The sequence below is a fragment of the Cyprinus carpio genome, chromosome B17, assembly GCF_018340385.1.
Source record: "Cyprinus carpio isolate SPL01 chromosome B17, ASM1834038v1, whole genome shotgun sequence".
In the NCBI taxonomy this organism is placed as follows: domain Eukaryota; kingdom Metazoa; phylum Chordata; class Actinopteri; order Cypriniformes; family Cyprinidae; genus Cyprinus; species Cyprinus carpio.
In genome coordinates, this window is record NC_056613.1 from 6,020,410 (window position 1) to 6,041,020 (window position 20,611).

Here is a 20,611-nt window from a genome sequence, read left to right on the forward strand (position 1 = left end):
TATCTGCTTTGCTGTGAACTTTCTGCTGTGTCTTTTCATAATGCTCTTTGAGTAAGAAGTGTTCAGTGTGTTCATATTGAATGGAGCCGAGCGTGTGCTGAGATGATGGGTGGGCAGTAGTGGTTTTGCAGCCATATGGCAGAGGACTCCAGTGGGTGTAGTGAGACTGTGGGATCCATCTTCACGCCTTCAGCTCCTCTGTTTCATGAATTAAGATTCTTGTAGACCTTCACGTGTGAAATTCAACTCGGTGAGACCTTCAATTTCTTTGAATGTGAGTACTGGAGAGGTAATAAAAAGTCAATTTTTAGAGGAAACTCAAACATGTATTTCCTGTTCTTTTGTTCACAGTATAGGTGCTAGAATGACCTTCATTTAATAATTTGCATGCTGAAATTGCATTCAGCTGTTGAATTAGCTAAGTGCTGCTTTAAGATTGGCTTAAAAGTGGATGGATGGATGGATCAATCTTTTTGGTCCAATTGTTGCAGAAATAAATATAGCACTATGCTTAATTCACCTTTCCACAAATCAAGGCCTTAAAATAGGTGCAGAAATTGTAAATTCATAAAGGCATGACACTAATGTTGCATGCACTGCTAAAATGAATATCTTGCTCAGTATTTTGATACATTTACTTTGATACATTTACTGGAGATGCAAAATGAAGATATGAAGGCTAAAACTGAACAAAATTAGGTTTTATGAGCCATTTGGTAAAAATGTATTCTTGTTTTAATCACACACTTCTCAAGCAAATTGATCTTTATTTAAGAATCTTTTAGACATTTACATTTGCAAACAAGACAAAATTACTGAGGATGGACATCACCTTGTGTGATCAAAAGGTAAAAGTAATTTCCATATTCAAGCTGTTTATTTTAATAAGATTAATTAAAATGATCTGTTGGAAGCTGTATTTTCACACTTTGGAGTTTTGCTAATGTATCACTGCCTGGACATTTACATTTAGAGGACATTGTTGTATTATGTGCCCTTCAATTTATTCATTAAATTCTTTTTACTTGGTCTCAAATGTACTTTTATAAAACCTGCAGAAACCCTGCACACAGATAAGGATTTTTTTTAGATTATGGTGATTGGTTGTCACTATAGGCTACTTCAAAGCTCTGCATCATTGATTTGCATTTTCTCAGAGGAATTGCATTAATAGTATTCGTCTGTACTTTTAAAGACATTGAAAGGTCATGTTCTCATTGTCAAAAGCTACACTCAGTGCACCTGCAGACTCTTAACTTTAGTCTGTAAGTTTCTAGAATAGAGTATTCGTGAACAGATGCGAGCACGCTTTCCCTGTGTGGGTGACTCATCACAATCTGAGGCGTGTAGGTTGTGTGGCAAACCTAACAATGGCAGATGCCTTTGGATTTTCACAGAGCGTGAGTCACTATGTGGTTGAGTTTACCAGAGCTCATTCTTAACACCCTTACATGCTGCCACCACACACATACACATACAAATTCTCGTTAGCCAAACATAAAGGGAGAAAGGATGAGTTGAATGGAAGCGGGAAGTGTCAAGACGCCTACTATAATTGCATGTCTGGGAGGAAGAACATTGCCTGGTGAGATGCAAAAGTCAGTCATAACTGGTTTTTACCGGTTTAATGTAAAAGGTCAAAGATGTATTTTGTAATCGTTCATTCGTAGACACCACTGCACTGCTTGGATGGCAGTATTACTGTAAAATACTGTACTGTGCATGCACTTGATGGCCAACAAATGCTTTCCCAGAGAAGATAGAATCTGTTACTATTGGAACATAGTGCACAGTGTGCATTTTTACCGCTTGCTGTATACAGTGTGGTATTCAAGGAACACTGAATAATATTATTTTATAAAATATCATATAAAAATTGAACGTATGCATTTCAAACATTAGTATCTTATTGTTTTGCACATTTATTTCAAGCATGTGTGGTCTAGTTATCATCTCTGATATGAAAATGCTAATTAGCATTTTAAATCAATTTTGTGTCACTGTCTTTGGTTGCATCATTTAATAAGAATCTAAAAAACAAATGTCAGCTGATGATAGTTTCGGTTCATTGTATTAGTGCAGTGTATACTACACATTTTAGAAAACAAAGTAGATAATCTGCATTTGGTGCATAAATACATTTCACATGTAATTTTATTAGTGCAGAAATATCAACACAACAGCTTTTCACTTCACAAGATATTAATTGATGGACTGGAGTGGTGTGGATTATTGTGATTTTTTTATCAGCTGTTTGGACTCTTATTCTGACGGCACCCATTCACTGCAGAGGATCCATTGGTGAGCAAGTGATGGAATGCTACATTTCTCCAAATCTGTTCTGATGAAGAAACAAACTCGTCTACATCTTGGATAACCCGAATAAAATTTCAGCAAATTTTTATATTTGGTCGAAGTAGTCCTTTAATGTACGCCATTGTTGACCATTTTGAGACCAAACTACAAGATCACTGCCAAGTAGAAAAACAAGCATTTATTCAAGTGCTACACTTAATATTAACTGAAATTCACTGTACTGAAATATCAAGTGCTACACAATAGTAAGTATGGTAGTATGCTATTCCAAACTTACTGATTATGTGATGAAATATGAAAATAACATTCATATACTAGTTAATAAATGGATGCCATGCACTGAGGTCATGTGGCAACAATAACAGCATGTTGCCACATCATGTTATTGCATGCTGCTTCACGTACTATTTTTAAGAAATAGCAGGTGCTGTTCAGTACACCATATTCCATTTTCAACATACCCGAAGTCTTTATCTTTTTATGACTGTATGTGATGTCATCATCTTTTGTTCTCTGTTTATTTCAAGTAAACAGCATGTCTATGTAGATTTTTTTGACCGTAAGTCCAGGCCTGAGAGACACTGACACCCAGAGTTAAAAGCCATGAGTCATGCCGCACACGACCATTAGAGTGATGTCATGTCCTGAGTTTAGAGCCTGCAGATATGACCTACTCTCCCATCACACTATCCAGAGCACTTCGCACCTACAATACAGAATCAGATCACGTAAAGCTTTGACTTATACGTTTAAATGCTAAATGCTTTACAGCTGCAAATGATGCCTAATGGATCGTAACATTTGGACATTTGGATTGAATGTCAAGGCTGCTGAAGAAAAGTAGCGTTCCAATGACTCAAAAATAAATTGTACATTTATTGCAACATAAATCGACTTGGTATTTAGAAAAACAACACTTGTCCTAAGAATGTAATTCAGCGAAAAATCTACATTATTTAGTTGACCTTGATATATGCCACTGTAGACAGTTTTAAGACTAGCATTTGTGCATTTTTAAAACTCAAAACAAAGCATGACTGTGAATTATTCATTGTTTTGGTCTGTATTATTCAAGAGGGGTGTGTCAGAATGAGCTCATCACAATATGTTCTAATATAATTTAGCTGGAACACCATAATATTCCTCTTAAGCAAAGTGTGCCCATCAGTCATTCTGCCACAAGCCATTAGACTGATGTGTTACTGATGTCAGAATATTGAACTGCAGCTGTGCTTTCCTGTGTATTTAGTATGAAGTACAACATGAACAAAACGATTTTGAAAAATGTAAGGTTTAATACAGCAGAAAAGTATGTGAAATATTTAATGATCAACTTTGCTTATTTTATTTAATAAGTGTGGTTTAAGCCCAGCATCCATAGTCCGATAATTCTATATTTGTTTGCTTGTTTGTTTGTTCCCACTGTAAAATGGCTTGCTTTTTTTTTTTTTAATAATAGCTTGTAAATCTCTCATTATGCTCTATTATCACCAGTTCTTGAATTCAGTCTTTTTGTTTTGTTTTTAAAATTGTTTTTGAACAGTGAAAACAGGATTATTTGTGGATAATTTATGCAACTTTCAGATACAAAAGAAGAAATACACCTGTTATAATTGAACATAAATAAGTTGACAAAAAGACTGCATCCAATATTTGACAATAATATACAATATTGAGAAATGAATAAGCAATTTTTTGTAGGCCAGGGAAAAAAATCCCAAAAAGTAAAAAAAAAAAAAAAAAAAAAGGAAACCAAATTTTGAGTTGCATTTTTTTAAATGTAGTTATGCACAAAAAAAAAAAAAAAAACACCAACACCTGTATGGCTTGTGCTTGTATGCAGGATTAGCTTCATCATCGTCATCATCCTCACTGCTGTCAGGTCAGATGTGAACTGGAAACTGCATCATTCTGACTAGAGAATCCAGCGCACTGCTGCTGATTGGCTGGAAATGACATCATAGCAGGGTTACCAGTGATGACCAGGCTTTCCTTGAAGGCACATTGTTTTCTTCAACTACATCCCCCACCCTTGTCTTTACAGTCCCTCGTTGTCACTCCTCAAAGGATATCGATGCACCTTTTCCATACAATTCCCAGTATGCGTTCTTTTTTGTCCTTCATGTCTGTGTGAATCAGTTCCAGGACCTCGTTTGCTGCATTCTTTGCTCTGTTGCCATGTGAAAAATCCTGTATCCGTGCACACGACTCTCCACCTAGCAGACAGCTGGATGACATCATCGCTAGAGCACTGCCGTCTCCCCTCCCCCTGCGGCCCCCTTCAGTGATCACATCCAGCATATACGCAACCCAGCACTCCCTTCCAGTTTATATGGGTGGCACATATAAATGTGCTTATATATCATTTTGTTGTATTATTAACTGCAAAAAGGTTTTTTTTTTTTTTTCATGCAATCTTTTGTTTTGCATTTATCCACGTGCATTGAGTTCCTTTGTTCTATTCACTTACATCTCGGTTGGAGATGTATGGATGGTAATTTTGTTTCGTTTGGTAGGGTAAGTGCCTGACGTCAGTGTTCTTGAGGCCACTGGGAAAAAATGTAGGTACAGTGTGTTCTGTTCCGCCATATTCAACATCCATATCAGACCGCTGGGAATATTTCCTCCTCACCTGAGAGACCTCGAAAATGCAAACAGGTTCATATAAGGACATTTTATGGATGCTGAAATCATCAAAGAGTACCCTGCACATTACTGGCCACATTCACACAGCAGCAGAGCACAGTTGCCAGTCTTGTATTTGAGTCATTAAAAGGATAGTTAAGCCCAAAATTTTAATTTTTTTCATCATTTACTTAGCCTCATGTTGTTCCAAACCTGTATAAGTTTCTTTCTTCTGCTGAATGCAAAAGAAGATATTTTGAAGATAACCAGTTGCTGGTAGCCATTGACTTCCATAGTATGGAGAAAAAAAAATAATAAATACCATGGAAGTCAATGGCTACCACACTCTCAGAACAACATGGTAAAAAAGCTGTCACTAGGATGGTACACTTCTGTGCATTTAAGATTTTTCACCTAAATGGTGCCGATTAGTAAGCCTATCTGTGGTATGCACAGTATTATTACCTTTTGAAAGGATTTATTTATTTATTTTTGCCGTTCAACAAAATAAATATATTTTATACAGTGTTAGGGCAAGTAAATGATGACAGGATTTTCATTGTGGCACAAACTATCCCTTTAACATGGTTACATTCACATACATTTCAGTTATTTACCAAAGTGACAACTGTATTCTATAATCCAGCTCACACCCGTAAATTTTTAGGACGTATTTTTGGCCGGCTGTGTGAACGGAACCATACTGGACAGCTAGTTATTTTTCACATACTGTACAGTCGAGAAAACAACTCTGCTCCACAGAATAGGCCTCTGACATATTTCGAATTTTCATTTATAAAACGGATAGTTCCGGCTTGATTCTGATTGGTTGAGCCGCGTTCGAAGTTGTTGTAAATTGCTCTACAAACATACACCTCGTTGTTTCTGTGCTTGTGTTTTATAAAAGCAATAACCCCAGTGAAGCTGAGGTATAAAAGCTTCCGTTGCTTAATTAAAATTTGATAGATGAAGCTGTGCCTCAGCTGAACTTTTGTCTTGTCAAACGTGATAAGACTTTGCAGTTTTGCATGTTGCATGTTCATACAGATTGTATTCAAGCCTCTATAGTAAATTTATGTGTGAACAGGATATTTTGAGACTCAATGCAGTTGTCAATCCCAAAAATTGATATTGTGAATGTAGCCTTTTACAAATTCCATACTAAAATGTCATAAAATTCATCAAGAAACTATGAATTCCTGAAATTAGAGATGCAACATGCATATATGAAATATAATTGTGGTTGTAAAATCAGGTATTTCTTCATAAAAGGAACACAATGTTCTACAAGCTGTCTTTGAAATTGTTAAAACACCCGTAATTGATTTGGCACAGGACCAGAGCAACAGATGGGCCATTGACAGACTGTTCAAACAGGCCCGGTCTGCCCGTATCCAGACAAGCATGTTGGCAAGGTTACTGTGTCATAGTCATCAACAAGACTCCAGCCATGAGTGAGTGAGAAGATGACACATAAATCCCTGTCCTCCTCCGTTTTTAGACATGACATTTCGAACAGCTCCCCAAACCAGACAGAACTGGATTAGCACACGATGCTGCACGTAATTAAATTCTAAACTGAAATGAACTAAAAAAATAATGCATGGATTCCAAGTCTTTATTTGCTAAGGAATAACATGAAGGAAAGCAAATGAAAATAATCTTTGGGCTATTTTTGATATCTCCAAATAGCCAGTTTTCCATGAAATAAAAAATTCTATAAATTAAAAAAAATCTACTAATATTATTCAATATTTCTTAATTATTTTTGTTTTACCATATTTAAAAATTTAAGAAGAAATAATGTTTCCTCTGCATAAAGCTGCAGAATCTATGCCCTTTCTTTCTCTGAAACCAGCTTTCAACAAAGAGTTAACCACCCCCTCTCTGCACTGCCAGCCATTCCAGCCCATCAGGAGCCTGCATCCCTCTCGACCAATCACAGCGCTGGGAGGTGATGTCATGCTTTATCTAGCAGAGGTGGTGCTGATGCTGCCAGGTTGAGCATCCAAACAGCAGCAGACTGTCAGACTGAACGTCAGGGAAAGACTCTGATAGAAGATCACAGCACACAGTTGGTGAGTTAAGGTAATATTACATATGTTAATCTGTTTTTTACTGTATTATTCTTTTGCAGGACAAAGGAGACTGGCGATCTGTTGGACTAAAGTTTTATTCACTATAGCAAGATCCAATAATTCTATTTTTGTTCTGTTTTTAATAGCACAGAAATCTAGTTTGGCATTCCTTATATTATGTTGCATTGCAGATTTGCATGCTTGCGAGATTTAGAGCATGCAGTCGAGGTTATTAGACTTATATATGTGCATAAATGCATATATAAGCATGATTGTTTGGGGATTTGCGACTGTTAAGAGTCTTAATAGCATATCAGAATCAATTTAGAAAGTGGTCACGTGATATTGTGCATGAAATCATGTTAGTCTAAAGGAAAGATGTGCATTGCATAGTGCAAAGTGCATATTTGTGCAAGGTGAAAAATAGCTATGTGGAAAAAGTGCATTGCTAATTTTAAAAAGGGGATGTAGAGCAAAGTATGTATTTGAATAAACAATGGCCTTAGAGGTCCTGCAGTGAGCGTGCTAGTCTGCGCTGTGGGTGGTACTGAGAGGTGAGATTATATAGTATGTTGGTGTGCAAAAGGCCACAGCCCCGTAACTGAGCAGCACTTCCTTTGCTTTCAAAACAACAAGCGTTTATTCCGATCAGAAAGCAGAAGGAGGTTAAAATATGACTTGCTTTGTGAGCTGCAAATAAATGCATGTGAAATTTTTATTTGTCTAATGTAAATGACAGTGCTAACAGGGTTGTGTACCAAAGCATGTGTTATTTATTATATCAGCTGTGTTGCTGGCATCAGTAAAATAGGAGGGTTTTCACTTTGTGTGCATGCAGTGTGATAGAGAAAATGATGCATTGTCCTGTACAATGGCCTACAGAATCAAAATTGTTGCCTTTTATGTTATCAATTGACCCCTAAAAGTTTTAAAATGTTTTAAAGAATAAGCCCATGCATTGAAAATGTCAGAAAGTTTCAGAGGTGTTAGTGGGTGCAGCGATCGTGAGCATGGGAAATGAGGGGGCACAGCGAGGGCAGAGGAAGGATGAACGAGAGAGATTGGTAGAGAAGGCGTGTAGGCTGAGAGACGATCATAAACCTTGAACAAATCTAATTCATTCATGCTGTCTTCTGCGAACGATTGCCATCAATATTACGGTTGAATTTATTTGTTACTTATTTGTTTTGTGAATTTGAATAGATAAAGTATGCATAGTATTATGTGCGTAGATGTAGCTGTGTGATTCTTTTACACTGCAAGTAAATCATTTTCTTTAGTATTTTTTGCCTTTTTTAACTAAAAAATCTAATCAGTATCTAAAAATATGTAAGGAATGAAGTCTTCTGGGATTATATCTTAATTTTGTTTCCCTGCTTGTTTTAGGCATAAACCACATATTTTTTTTTTTTTTTTTTTTTTTTTTTAAATATGCTTAAAACAAAAACTTGATGCAAACTGATTAATCAGAATTTTTTTTTTAGTATAAAGGTTTGATTTGTGCTTGTTATTCACAATCTACATTTGCTTGTGATGCTAAACCTTGTGGGACCTTTATGTGAGGACAAAGACATCCAGAGGAATCGATTGACTGTGGTTTCTGATTACATCATCGTTTCTCTCTCCTGTAGGATCAGCTGAGTTTGAAACGCCTCAGAGGACTCAGAAGAAGCAAAAATGACTCTTGCAGGTGCGTGTACATCCACCTGCTTGTTCGCATGTGAACTTGGGAGTGTTTAATGGAGCTGAAGGAATGATGTTTGAGCACATGGCATCAGTGATGATGTTACCTCAAAATAACTCTCTGGTTTTGTCTCTCTCTTGCAGCATACAGAGAGAAGATGAAGGAGCTCCCTCTAGTGTCTCTCTTCTGCTCTTGCATCCTACCAGAGCCTCAGGAAAAGCCCACCAAGAAAACACAAGGTACCTTAAGACACCTTTAAAGGTCTCAAATCGAAAATCATGCACCGTTTCAGATACATTTCCCTGTTTTTACATATTCAAGTGAGCTAAATGAAGCATTACACTGTATTCACATTAGTTCTCAACCAAGTAGTTTAAAATTAGTTGCATTAATATATATCCTTCATATCAGTCATTGTTGATTTTCTGTTGTAGATGTTGTGGACCTCAACCTGGGCATTATTAAAGACATGGAGGTGATCGAGCTAAACAAGCGGTCATCGGGCCAGGCCTTTGAGGTCATCCTCAGACCTCCATCTTTTGACGGTCAGAGGGAATTCCATCCCACTTTCCCACCTCGCAGAGACCCCTCCCTGGAGGAGATCCAGAAGAAACTGGATGCAGCTGAAGAGAGAAGAAAGGTAAGGAACAGAGATGTTTTTTGTGGAGGATACACTCAGCATCAATTAGTGAGCTGATGTCAGTAATTAGTAATTCAGTTTCAGTTTTAATAACTTAAGTGCTTCAACTTAAACTTCTTTTTTTTTTTAGTTGCCAAAGCAGCATTTTAATTTGCCTTTTTTTTTTTTTTTAATTCTAATATATATACTTTATTTTAAGTATCGATAATGCAACAGTACGGATAATGGATATGCTTATATTTGAGTCTCATATAAAATGCATTATCTTCACAGTGTCAGGAAGCTGAACTTCTGAAGCACTTGGCTGAGAAGAGAGAGCATGAACGAGAGGTGGCCCAGAAAGCCATAGAGGAACACAACAACTTCATCAAGATGGCCAAAGAAAAGCTGGAGCAAAGAATGGAGATTAACAAAGAGAACCGGGAGGCCCACATCGCTGCCATGCTGGAACGTCTTCAGGAGAAGGTACAGTCAATTTTGACATCCAAACCCAATTCCATTTTTAAAGGTGCAGTGTGTTATTTCTGCACCACTAGTGGGACAAATTGGAATTGCAATATGTTTGTTTGAGCAGCCCAATATACTGTAGTAATAAAATGCTCAACTGATAGCATGAGTTTAGGGCGGGACCATCTGAATCAGTTTTGCAATTTCATTTGGTGCCACTAGGTAGATCTTTTCAAATCTTAAGATAAGTTAAGATTGAGCTATTATTTAATAGTTCTTCTTTTTCTTGTGTTTTTCCAGGACAAGCATGCTGAGGAGGTGAGAAAAACAAGGAACAGATGGAGCTGGACTGGCAGTAGAATGATATGAATCAAGAGCATTTCTTGTCCAGAATTTTCAAGAAAAACAACAAAATAAGGCCTAGCTAAGAAAGGCTGTTTTTTGGAATTGGAAATGAGTCGAAGGCCTATCATATGATATTTGCAGCTAAAGATTCTTCTTGTCTGCTGCCAGGTGAAGCACAGGATGTTGAATTAGGAATCAATTAGAAAATGCGAAAAAGTCGTTTGATTTGTTTGCCGCCAAACTGTGTTTAAAAAAAAGTCATCATCCATCCCTTAAGTCTTTAATAATGGATTTGCATGTACTGATGGGATAATAATAACGGATGTGTATTTGTGTTGTACTGTTGTGAATTAGCTGTTTGTAACACTGTCATTCAGTGCGGTGATGTGTACTTAGTACTGTAGTTTGGCTTTGTATTTATGTGTCTTAGTGTTGGTTTCTTGGAAGGATCATTAGTTGAATATTTGTTAGTTACCTGACAACAAATAGTGTATTAAATGTGGCCGAAATCAACGTTTTAATGCTTGCATGCCGTGATACACTTGATAAAACTTGTGAAAAGCCATTTGGTGTGTGACCGTGTGGTTTTTGTCCTGTTATTAATTGCTATATCTCTGAACTTTATGTTCCAGGTGCCTTGAGATCTTCTCACAACACATGCTGATCATATGGGAGACCATTCACCAAAGGACTGACTATCACGCTGAGCTTATTAGCTTGGATCATAAGAGATTAGGACTCTGAAACCTGATTATGATATCGCTATATCATTGTAAGGTACGATGGCCATGTTGTCAGATGAACAGAACTGGCCGGCCAGCAAAGATTGTGATGGAATCTTTACTACCTTAATCTGAGAAACCCAGAGATGTGTTTGTCTCTGCAATGAGCTTGTATGCCATTAGTGCCAAAAAAGAGTGAATGTGAGTGGTAACTTTGTGTGTTTCTGAGTATTTGGATGACATTTGGACGGTTTCATGTACTTTGCCCCTGCGGATGCAGTCAGTTTGTCCTCTGTCCTGTCTTTAAGGCTCTATTTTTGGTCAACTGCTCAAGCTTTTGCTGCTGTACATATGTTCACTTGCCTCATGATCAGCTGGTGTCTGATTTGGCTATATAATTCTGTACAGAAATTGTGATATATTTTAGAGGCCGAGGGAATTAAAGGACTGCTGGTATAGTTTTATCCTGGTGACTTTCTCATTATTGATTTTGAGTTTTTTCCAAAATAGAAAAAAACAGACCATCAGAACAATATTTGTATTTTTTTTCTTCTTTATTGCATCAATCATAACATAAAAAAATCCATAAATAAATAGTTAGTACAGAATAACCAAAAATATTTTAAAAAATCCAGTGAAAATAAATATCCTACACTTGAAAGCACATGTAATGACATAAATAAATGAGATTATTAGATGGATCAGGTCGGGTGAAGGGTTGAACTCATTAACCAAAAATCATGATTATGATAGATCGAATTCTGCTATTGGCAAAAACATCTCAAATATGTAATCCATAAAATATCATGAACATAAATATATATCCAACATTTTGCAAACATGTATACGATACCATAAATAAATTATAAAGTCATAAGTCATAAGCCTTACTTTCTGGATTTGTAATACACTAATGATCAAAAAATCTATAGTATTGTAACTCCATCAGGTCCCACATTTTAAACTTGTTGTACATATGGACGAACGCAGGTGCATCCCACTGCAATGGTTTTGTACTCAAGTTTTAAGGAGTAGTTCTGCTTTTCTCCTCGAATTTTCCTCAAGACCATGATTTGGGTGTAAATGGGTTTGGAATGGAAATCCTCAGCGCCTTTTAGCAAACATCCAGTCAGCGAACATTTCGCCTCTGCGATGCTAGAAGGGTACAGGCTGTCATCATGTGTAAACCTATGAAACAATATGAATCATGTCATCATCAAGTTTTAGGTTAGCGGATTGCACTGTCATATTCTACATATAAAAACAAAAAAAAACAAGTGTATGTAGATATGATACTGAAATCGTTCATCGTCATCAAACTATAAAAAACTGAACATTCCAAAATAACCATTTCGGGTTCCGCAAATAACTTTTTTAGTGAATGGTTCTTAGTGTGAATAATATTTAGAACAATAAAGAACATTTTGTGGAATGGAAAGGTTTCTTCAGTGCCAATAAAGAATCTTTTATTTGTAAGGGTTTATAAGATGAGGTCTTACGTGTAGGTCCATGGAGAGATGGAGTCGTTGTTGATTGGATGGATCGGGCTGGCAGAGGATTTGAACTCAGGATCCAAGATCAACCGGTATGATGAGGATGGATGGGATTCTTCTGATGACCTGTGGTTTGCTTTCTTCTGAAGAGGTTTTGAAGGTGCCCCCTCAGCTCCAAGTGATATTAAAACCAGCCACATCACACAAGCCACCTGCAAAACACATACACTGTCATTTCAGACTCAATCATAGTAGCACTGCGACTTGAGCAGCAAAAATCCTTAGGAGACCGTTAGCAGGTCGTCTTCGAACATTTCAGCAATACTCACCTTGAGGAACTGGATGTTTAGTGCTGATGACATAGTTGCATTCATTTGACCTCTGATGTCTTCTGTCAGTCTTAAGTCTGGCTGCTCTACATTTGAAGTGGTATGTGCAGTTTATATAGAGAGGCCTGTTCGCGGTGGTGTAGGTGCACTTCCTGTGATGAATTCTACCCTTTGATGGTATTTTATGTTGTCATTTTCAACATGTCAGCAAAAAATCCCTTTGAGTGCATTGTGTCACTACAATCACAGTGCTATTTCCTTTTGCCAATATGTGGCTGACAAATGGGTTTTAAATAAATATTATGAACTCATAAATACACAATATTTAATTTCATTGTATAAGGTACCAATATGCAAATAACTGCATATTGGTAGAGATTTTCTCAGAACTTACGTCATTTTACCGCCCCTTGGAGCTCGATTCCACCACAGGGTAAACAATTAAAAAGATAATGTCTAATTTTTAAGCCACAATTCTGGTTTTTATATTTGCATACATTTCTAAGAAAAAAAAAAGTCAGAACTGTGAGATTTAATCTCAGAATTCTAATAAAAATCAGACCTGCAAGATATACAGTAAACTTAGAATTCTGACTTTTTCTTGCAATCTTGAGTTCATATCTCATAATTATATAGAAGCTTGTTTCTGCAATGGAATAATTAAAAAAAGTAATTGAAACTTTTCGTCTCACAATTTTCTTGCAAAATGTAATTTAAATCTCACAATTCTCATAATAACTTTTCTTCTCAGAATTGAGTCTTCTTCAGATTTTTCTTCCCAGAAGAGTTTATATCTCACAGTTACAACCTTTATCTCACAATTCAATTCATTTCTGACAATTGCGAGGGAAAAAAGTCTTGTCAGACAAGAAATTCACAATTACCATTTTTATCTATTGTCCCATGGGTGAAACGACCTTCCACACTTTTCTGAGCCTGCTATTAAATATAACCAACTGGACCCAAAGTGATATTTAGTGGATGTATGAAGTCATTGATGTCATGGACACATTCCACTAACATTTTGCAACCAAAAAATTGAATTAATTTTGGTAAAATATTTAGTAATTCCTTATTATTTCACATAAATGCCATTTGGTTTGATATTTTGTTACCTAATGCAAAGAAATTCATACATTTTGTGTTTTTGAAGTGTCTTTAAACATTTTGTATCCACATATTATTGTGTTTATTGCATCTTAGCATGGCAACCATTACATACCAACATAACCTACTTTCATTGACCGCCGTCTCATAAGCACTCAGATCAGAAGCCATATATTAGTATGATGAAATAAATTCTTGCTGGGTATGATTCTGTCCACTATACGTCAGCACCCACATTGCCTTCTGTTAATGCCTGTGACCTCAATTGACATAGTTTGCAAAAAGTCATATCGACTTAGAGACTTCCGCCCCAGTGTCTGTAATGGCTTGCATCTCTCCGATGCACAATTTCCCACCTGTGCTGGTTTACGATTGCGTCAGTTGCAGAGCAATTTGTGGTTTTACCCTCTCCTACTTTGTAATTTCTAAGGATTGTGGAGAAAAGACAAGGCCGCATGTTCATGACTCAGAACTGAGGGCAATGCACATGCAAGTGACAGTAATACAATAAAAGTAATCCCCTAAAACAGTATGCCAGCTTTAAATACAGGCCTTTCAATAGTGTTCTTGTTGTGAAGATCAAAAATGAGTATTGTTTGTACTGTATTCACTGTGTACTGTGTATTATGATTTAAAAATACTCAGCTTAAAGGGACAGTGCCCCCAAAATAAAAATTATTTTAATTAAAAAAATATATTATTATTATTATTATTATTATTATTATTATTATTATTTATTTATTTTTTGATGAACGCTCGGGTCTAAAAAACATTAGACCCCACTGACATTCAATTTACGGACAAAAAAAAATGTTCCACTAAAATTTGAGCCGACGAAAGTAGGTGACAGAATTTTCATTTTTGCATGAAATAGTATGCATGATTCATCATCTTAGATCATTAAACCCCCAATGTTAAAAACCATTGGAAATGTGACGCAGGCCTCTGACCTACTTCTTGGAGTTTCAAAGGGTCCAGGAATCTTAGATCTCCTACTTTATTACTCATGAAAATGGTTTCCGTTACTTAACGTCCAGGAACAGGGGCTTTTATAGTGACCCACATAAGACCACAAATTTGGAGAATCTTTAAAAGAGTTGAGATCAATAACCTAAATTTCCACGCTACATATTAGTTGCATCCTTTTTTTTCTTTTTGAGCTTTTGTGATTTTTTTCTCATCATACTATTGATTTTTATTACTGAAGGCATATTGTGAATATTTGATTTTGCATTGCCAGCTGATTGATCACAAACTTGGGAGAACCTAAAAGTTTCATATTTCTTTGAAATAGACAGTGATGAAATTCAACTAAAAAGCATAAGCAGCTCAAAGCATAAGAAGCCTTTTTATTATTATTATTATTAAAGCAATTAGTAATACTCTTATTTCGTCTATGGTTTTCTTTTGGCCAATGTATTTAATTGTGGTAAAATTACACAATACAAGGCCGACTGATATGTTTCAAAAGATCTTCGCTATATTTTACTTTCACCAAAAGCAGAATGGTAAAATGAGGTCAGAGATTTGCTGAGTAGCTTCCGCTCACAGTGTAAATGGTTCGTCATCAGTCAGTTTGAAAGCAAGTCAAAAAAAAAAATCACAGAGAGGATTCCCGCATTGGGAGCTGCCACATCAAAGAAAGGCATGACGGTGACATAACTTTGGGTTAAGCCACAGGGTGCCCATGATAAAACTGCCCATTAATGGACGTCACACACTCAAACCCATTAACTGTCAACTTTGCAAAATATGGTTTCATACTTTTTGAATGGCTGCTTATTTATTCCTAAATGAAGCATTTTCTTCTTTTTTATTGTCCATAAATGTTAGTTTTGAGACACACTTTTCCAAACAAACTCACATTATACATAATCAAATTACATAAAAACAAATACACCAAATTCAGAATACTGACCAAAAAAAGGAGCTGTCTCTGCAAATGTGAATGGTTATGTGGGTGGTGAAAAATAGGCCGGTTTGCACTGTAGCGCTCAGATGCTATAGATCTCACCACATAGAGACACTGTATCAGTGAAAACAATCTATCAAGAGCATTTCTCACTTTGATGCTGGGATAAGCTCCCATGCATCAGTACATACCAGCCACAGCGTCTATATAAGAATAAGCACGATTAACATTTTGCATTTATGCTTTTGCATGACGGAATTTCCAGAAAGGCTTTTGAGATGGAAAATAGCTTAATGATAGTTGATGACTTTAGATAATCATTTTTGATATTTGGCATGTATTTGATAAAAGAAAGCATTGCATTGTTTTTTCATTGTTTTTGCTCACTTATATAGTCACAAATATTTGTTGATACACTGGCATAGCCTGTTCATTCATGCATTGTTTTGGTTCAGTACTGATCTGAATCAAATGAGAACAATGCAAATACAGGGAGTAAAAGTAATGTTGTAACATTCAATTACAGCTTTATACAATTACTGTACATTCTGTTCTTTTGCATATAAAAAGTTTAATTTGTGGAAAGAACAAACTCAGCTTCAACAGTGTGCATGTGAACTGACCACTATGCAATGGTTAAATATTCTAACCAGCATAAATTCCCTGCTCCAGGTTTCCAGCTAACAAAAATATGCTCTATGAATGTTTTGTTACGATTACAATTAAGCAAAAAAAAATTTATTTCTGAATGTTCTCTGAATGTTCAAAATCTCCAGTTTTATATATGTGTAAAAAAAAAAACTATTTTCTTGGTTACGTGAACGTTAGATACAACATTAAGAACATTCCATTTAATTATGAATTATTATTTATAAGGTTTCTTTTGAATGTTTTATATTTTTTATTAGTTGTGGGTGTTTATAATTTGTTTAAAAAAAAACATTCCATAAATGATGTATAATAATGTTTTGTTGGAAGAATGTTTGTCCATAACTTTGAGAGAACCTTGCCATAATGTAAAGCAAAGTTCCCTGTTAGCTGGGTTAGTGCCTGTCTAGTCGGTGAAAGAATAGACAAGCTATCCAGTAAAGTTAAAGGGGTAGCTCACTCAAAAATGAAACTTCTGTCATCATTTACTCATCCTCGTCTTGTTTCAAATCTGTATGACTTTCTTTCTTCTATGGAACATAAAAGAAGATCATTTGAGAAGTATCTTTTTGTACGATAGACATCATTGGTAACCAAAACAGTTTAGTTACCAACTTTCTTCAAAATAGCTTTTTTTTGGTTGTTGTTCCATGAAAGAAAGTTATACAACATGAGGCATGTAAATGATGAAAGATGTTCATCTTTGGTTGAACTATAGGCTACCTTTAAATAACAACCAACAGTCTTTAAAGGGGTGATATGATGCGGCTAAAAAGAACATTATTTTGTGTATTTGGTCTAATTAAATGTTTTTATGCGGTTTAAGGTAAAAAAAAAAACACATTATTTTCCACATACTGTACATTATTGTTTCTCCTCTATGCCCTGCCTTTCTGAAACGCACCGTTTTTTACAAAGCTCACCGGTCTGAAATGCGAGGTGTGCTCTGATTGGCCAGCTATCCAGTGCACTGTGATTGGCCGAATACCTCAAGAGTGTGACGGAAATTTTACGCCCCTTGTCATACTGTGATGCGTGTCCTGGTCAGAACACCGGCGCCACAAGACAAAAACAATTAAACCCATTATAAACGAGGCATTTGTTGCATCCAGTGGGGACATAATTACAGATTATAATGACTTATACTCTCTTTTTACGCATTGCATTGCGCCGCGTAAACATAAAACAATGTCTGCATTTGTGATCGGAGAAACAACAAACAGCAAGCTCTACCCTACCCCAGCGGTTCTCAATTCCAATCCTCGCGCCCCCCAGCTCTGTATATTTTGCATGTCTCTTTTTGTTAACACACCTGATTAAGATAATCAGCTCATTAGAAGTGAGCTCCGTGCATGAACTGTGTTCCCATTGACATGTCCCTACACAGTGTTTACTGCTCCCTACTCCCTGAGCAGGGGAAATCTGTTGAAGTTTACCTCACTTCGGGAAACATTCATTCACGGATTTGCGCTGTGCAACGTCTTCACACACGGACAAGTGTGACATCATATACCTCTGTAAATAAATACAATTTACTTCGCAGGCCACTTACGTTCCAATAGAACAAACATCTGAAGCGATAAGAGAAGCATACAAAATGTGCAGAGCTGAGTCCGAAATTTTCACATGCGTTTTTCGCATTCGTCATCCTTTCCTATTAAAATGCATGCTATGGATGTGAAAACACAGAAAATCGAACCTGATCTGATTTTTTTATGACGGACGAAAGTTCGCATTGTGTCAATATAGCTACATATAGCTACCAAAATAAATTTTTGACTAAAATAATGACTAAAAGTAATGACTAAAAGTTGACAAAAATGCAATGACTTTTCGTCGACTAAAACTAGACTAAAACTATAAAAGACTAAAATGTGACTAAGACTATTAAGCATTTTCTTCTCAAGATAAAGACTAAGACTAAATCAAAAATGCCTGTCAAAATTAACACTGGTTTGAGACTTTAGTCTTTGCAACTTTACAGATCTTCTTTATGCACCAAGAGCTTGTAACACTCCAAAGAGAAAGGAAAACTTGAAATCGCATCATATGACCCTTTTAAGGTGGTCTCCTTGACTTAGTTGTCTCATGGGTGCAAACCAACCAACCGTGGTAGAATACAAGCATCCAATGCTTTACTTTTGTGCTTTCTCAATAAGTTAGAAAGCAGGAAATTCATGTTTATTTTTAATAGGAAAAGATATTAATTCATCCATTTGGTTTATCCATTAGGCTGACTGTAGAAAGCCTTCATCACAAAGACTAGATAAAAACATAAATTCATCATTTAAAAACTTTTAATCTTGCAAAAGTGTCACTATAAAAAAAGATTTTTCAAAGTTGTAAATAAAACAAACACTTGTATGTTTTTAAACTATTTCACTGTGACTATATTCAGTGTGTTATTTTCTTTGTAATTATTAGTGACATTTACTAGCAATTTCTTCAAAGCCATTTTTCAGTGTATTAAACTGGCATGAAATTAATGCAAGTTCCGTTTAATAAAAACTTCTAAATGATTCTCCAAGTGTAAAACCTAATCAGACAAGACACAACCAAAGGACGTTCTGAAGTGTGACTAAAAGATTGATCAGAATCCAAAATCTTGATAACTCACCCCAAAAGCCTGATTATTATGATTGAGCATTTTTTTTTCCCACTGAAATTCGGTGAAATGGATCCGCAACAGTGCCAACATAGACTGATTTTTAATCCGTAGGCCAGATTACTGGCAATGAGAGGAAATATGTAGGTCTAAACATAGAAGCAATCACCTATCAATTGATCTGATGAGGGAATCCAGGTCAGAGGTAGGCCATATTATCTATGCAATCACGATCAAGCATTGCATAAATAGATGAGGTGAACGAGAAACATATTCACAACGCAAGAGAATAAGAAGAGGGCATTAAAGATGTTTCTGAGCTTCTTCAATGCTAAATACATGGTGAGATGACCGAAACATTCAATAGCTTAACTCTGTTAGCGATGCCAATATGCTAGCTCTATGTGCTTGCTTTACTAGAGATTAGATAAAGTTTAAATGTAATATGTGGTGACGAAAAGAGGCCTCCAACCAGAAATGGTTTGATTTTAATGAAATATAAGAACAGATAATGATCTTTCTTTCAGATTTTGCTGAGCTGTGTGCTGGCGAACCTCACACTGGCCAAGCAAGGGCAGAAAAAAATATGTGACACTAGTTTGACGATTTCCAATGACTTTCATGCCTCTCTGGATGAGGACGCAAAGGGAAATGGCAACATCCACAACCGCTCACTATCTGCATGGACCTGGATGTGAGTTACAAAGTCACCGAAACAAATGATGCATTCGCCAAACTCATAAGTGAATCAAAATGTACTACAATTTAGAATTACAGAGGTAGAATGCTGTTTAAGTCTGTTTTATGTCGACGAAAATCATTTACAGTTCATGGCATACGCAAAGTTTGATGATGTAGCAGGAATCAGATGAACATCAAGCTAGCTGTCAGGGCTACTTTGTAAGCATTTTTAAGATACAGCAGGCCATGTGACATCAGTGTGAAACAAAGACAGTCAGGTCTTGGTTAGTTCTGTGGGTTTTGTCTCAGAGCAATTACAGCTTCTTGTTTTCTCTGCTTTCAGACCAAAGTATTCACCACGCAGAATACCGCAGGTCATCTTTGAAGCCCAGTGCAGTTCAGAATATTGCACCCTTCCCAATGGTGTGGATACGAGACTGAACTCACTGCCCATTTATCAGGAGATCCTGGTGCTAAAACAGGATACGGAGGACAGGAAGTGCTTCAGGGCGACTTTTGAGAGAGTAATAGTGGGCTGTACGTGTGTGTGGGCCAAAACCTCTTAAAATTACTCGAATGTTTCCATGTTAAAATTAACTTATTTATTTGTTTGAACTTATTTAGTTGACTTTTAATATAGTTCCTGAATGAAATTTGTATTAAATTTTTGCATTTATTGATTTGGAAGACACTTACATTTATGTATTGAGTATTAATAAAATATTTAAACATGTTTTTGATAGTTTTATATTAATCATAACATTTATCTATCACTGTCACGATCATTATTGTGAACTCTCTGTAAGTCTTGAGGTAGTTAAACATTGTAACACTTTTTTTTCAGAAATGTTTTTGGATGGTAAATGGTTTTGCTGAAAAACCATAAAATAAAAGAAATGTCAATAAAAAAAAACATAATTAATAAAAATATGTTCTAAGAATATTTTGTTAATGTTTCCTTCTGAACGTTCTCTGATTG

General features: G+C 36.0%; 3 protein-coding genes across 5 annotated transcripts; 2 read left to right on the forward strand and 1 right to left on the reverse strand.

Annotated features, from left to right (window-relative positions):
* Positions 1-6,865: 6,865 nt before the first annotated feature.
* LOC109074769 (stathmin-4-like) lies at positions 6,866-11,321 on the forward strand. 2 transcript variants are annotated; one of them, XM_042743323.1, is made up of 7 exons: positions 6,866-7,019; positions 8,651-8,709; positions 8,847-8,942; positions 9,138-9,343; positions 9,617-9,808; positions 10,091-10,108; positions 10,768-11,321. In XM_042743323.1, exons 2-7 carry the CDS (start codon positions 8,697-8,699, stop codon positions 10,774-10,776), a joined length of 534 nt encoding a protein of 177 aa, XP_042599257.1. In that variant the 5' UTR covers positions 6,866-7,019; positions 8,651-8,696; the 3' UTR covers positions 10,777-11,321. The 2 variants fall into 2 exon arrangements, with proteins under 2 accessions (XP_042599257.1, XP_042599256.1); XM_042743322.1 differs by lacking the exon at positions 10,768-11,321 and having other exon boundaries at positions 6,881-7,029; positions 10,091-10,700.
* Positions 11,322-11,498: 177 nt separating this feature from the next.
* Positions 11,499-19,463, reverse strand: LOC109074841 (interleukin-17F-like). 2 transcript variants are annotated; one of them, XM_042743325.1, is made up of 3 exons: positions 12,680-13,151; positions 12,357-12,562; positions 11,499-12,045 (listed from the first exon to the last, which is right to left on the reverse strand). In XM_042743325.1, the coding sequence occupies exons 1-3, from the start codon at positions 12,722-12,724 to the stop codon at positions 11,817-11,819; spliced, it is 480 nt and encodes a 159-aa protein (XP_042599259.1). In that variant the 5' UTR covers positions 12,725-13,151; the 3' UTR covers positions 11,499-11,816. The 2 variants fall into 2 exon arrangements, with proteins under 2 accessions (XP_042599259.1, XP_042599258.1); XM_042743324.1 differs by lacking the exon at positions 12,680-13,151 and adding an exon at positions 18,964-19,463 and having other exon boundaries at positions 11,500-12,045.
* On the forward strand, positions 19,169-20,481 carry LOC122140283 (interleukin-17A-like). Its single transcript, XM_042743326.1, has 3 exons — positions 19,169-19,293; positions 19,479-19,645; positions 19,976-20,481. Exons 1-3 carry the CDS (start codon positions 19,261-19,263, stop codon positions 20,196-20,198), a joined length of 423 nt encoding a protein of 140 aa, XP_042599260.1. The 5' UTR covers positions 19,169-19,260; the 3' UTR covers positions 20,199-20,481.
* The last annotated feature ends 130 nt before the right edge of the window (positions 20,482-20,611 follow it).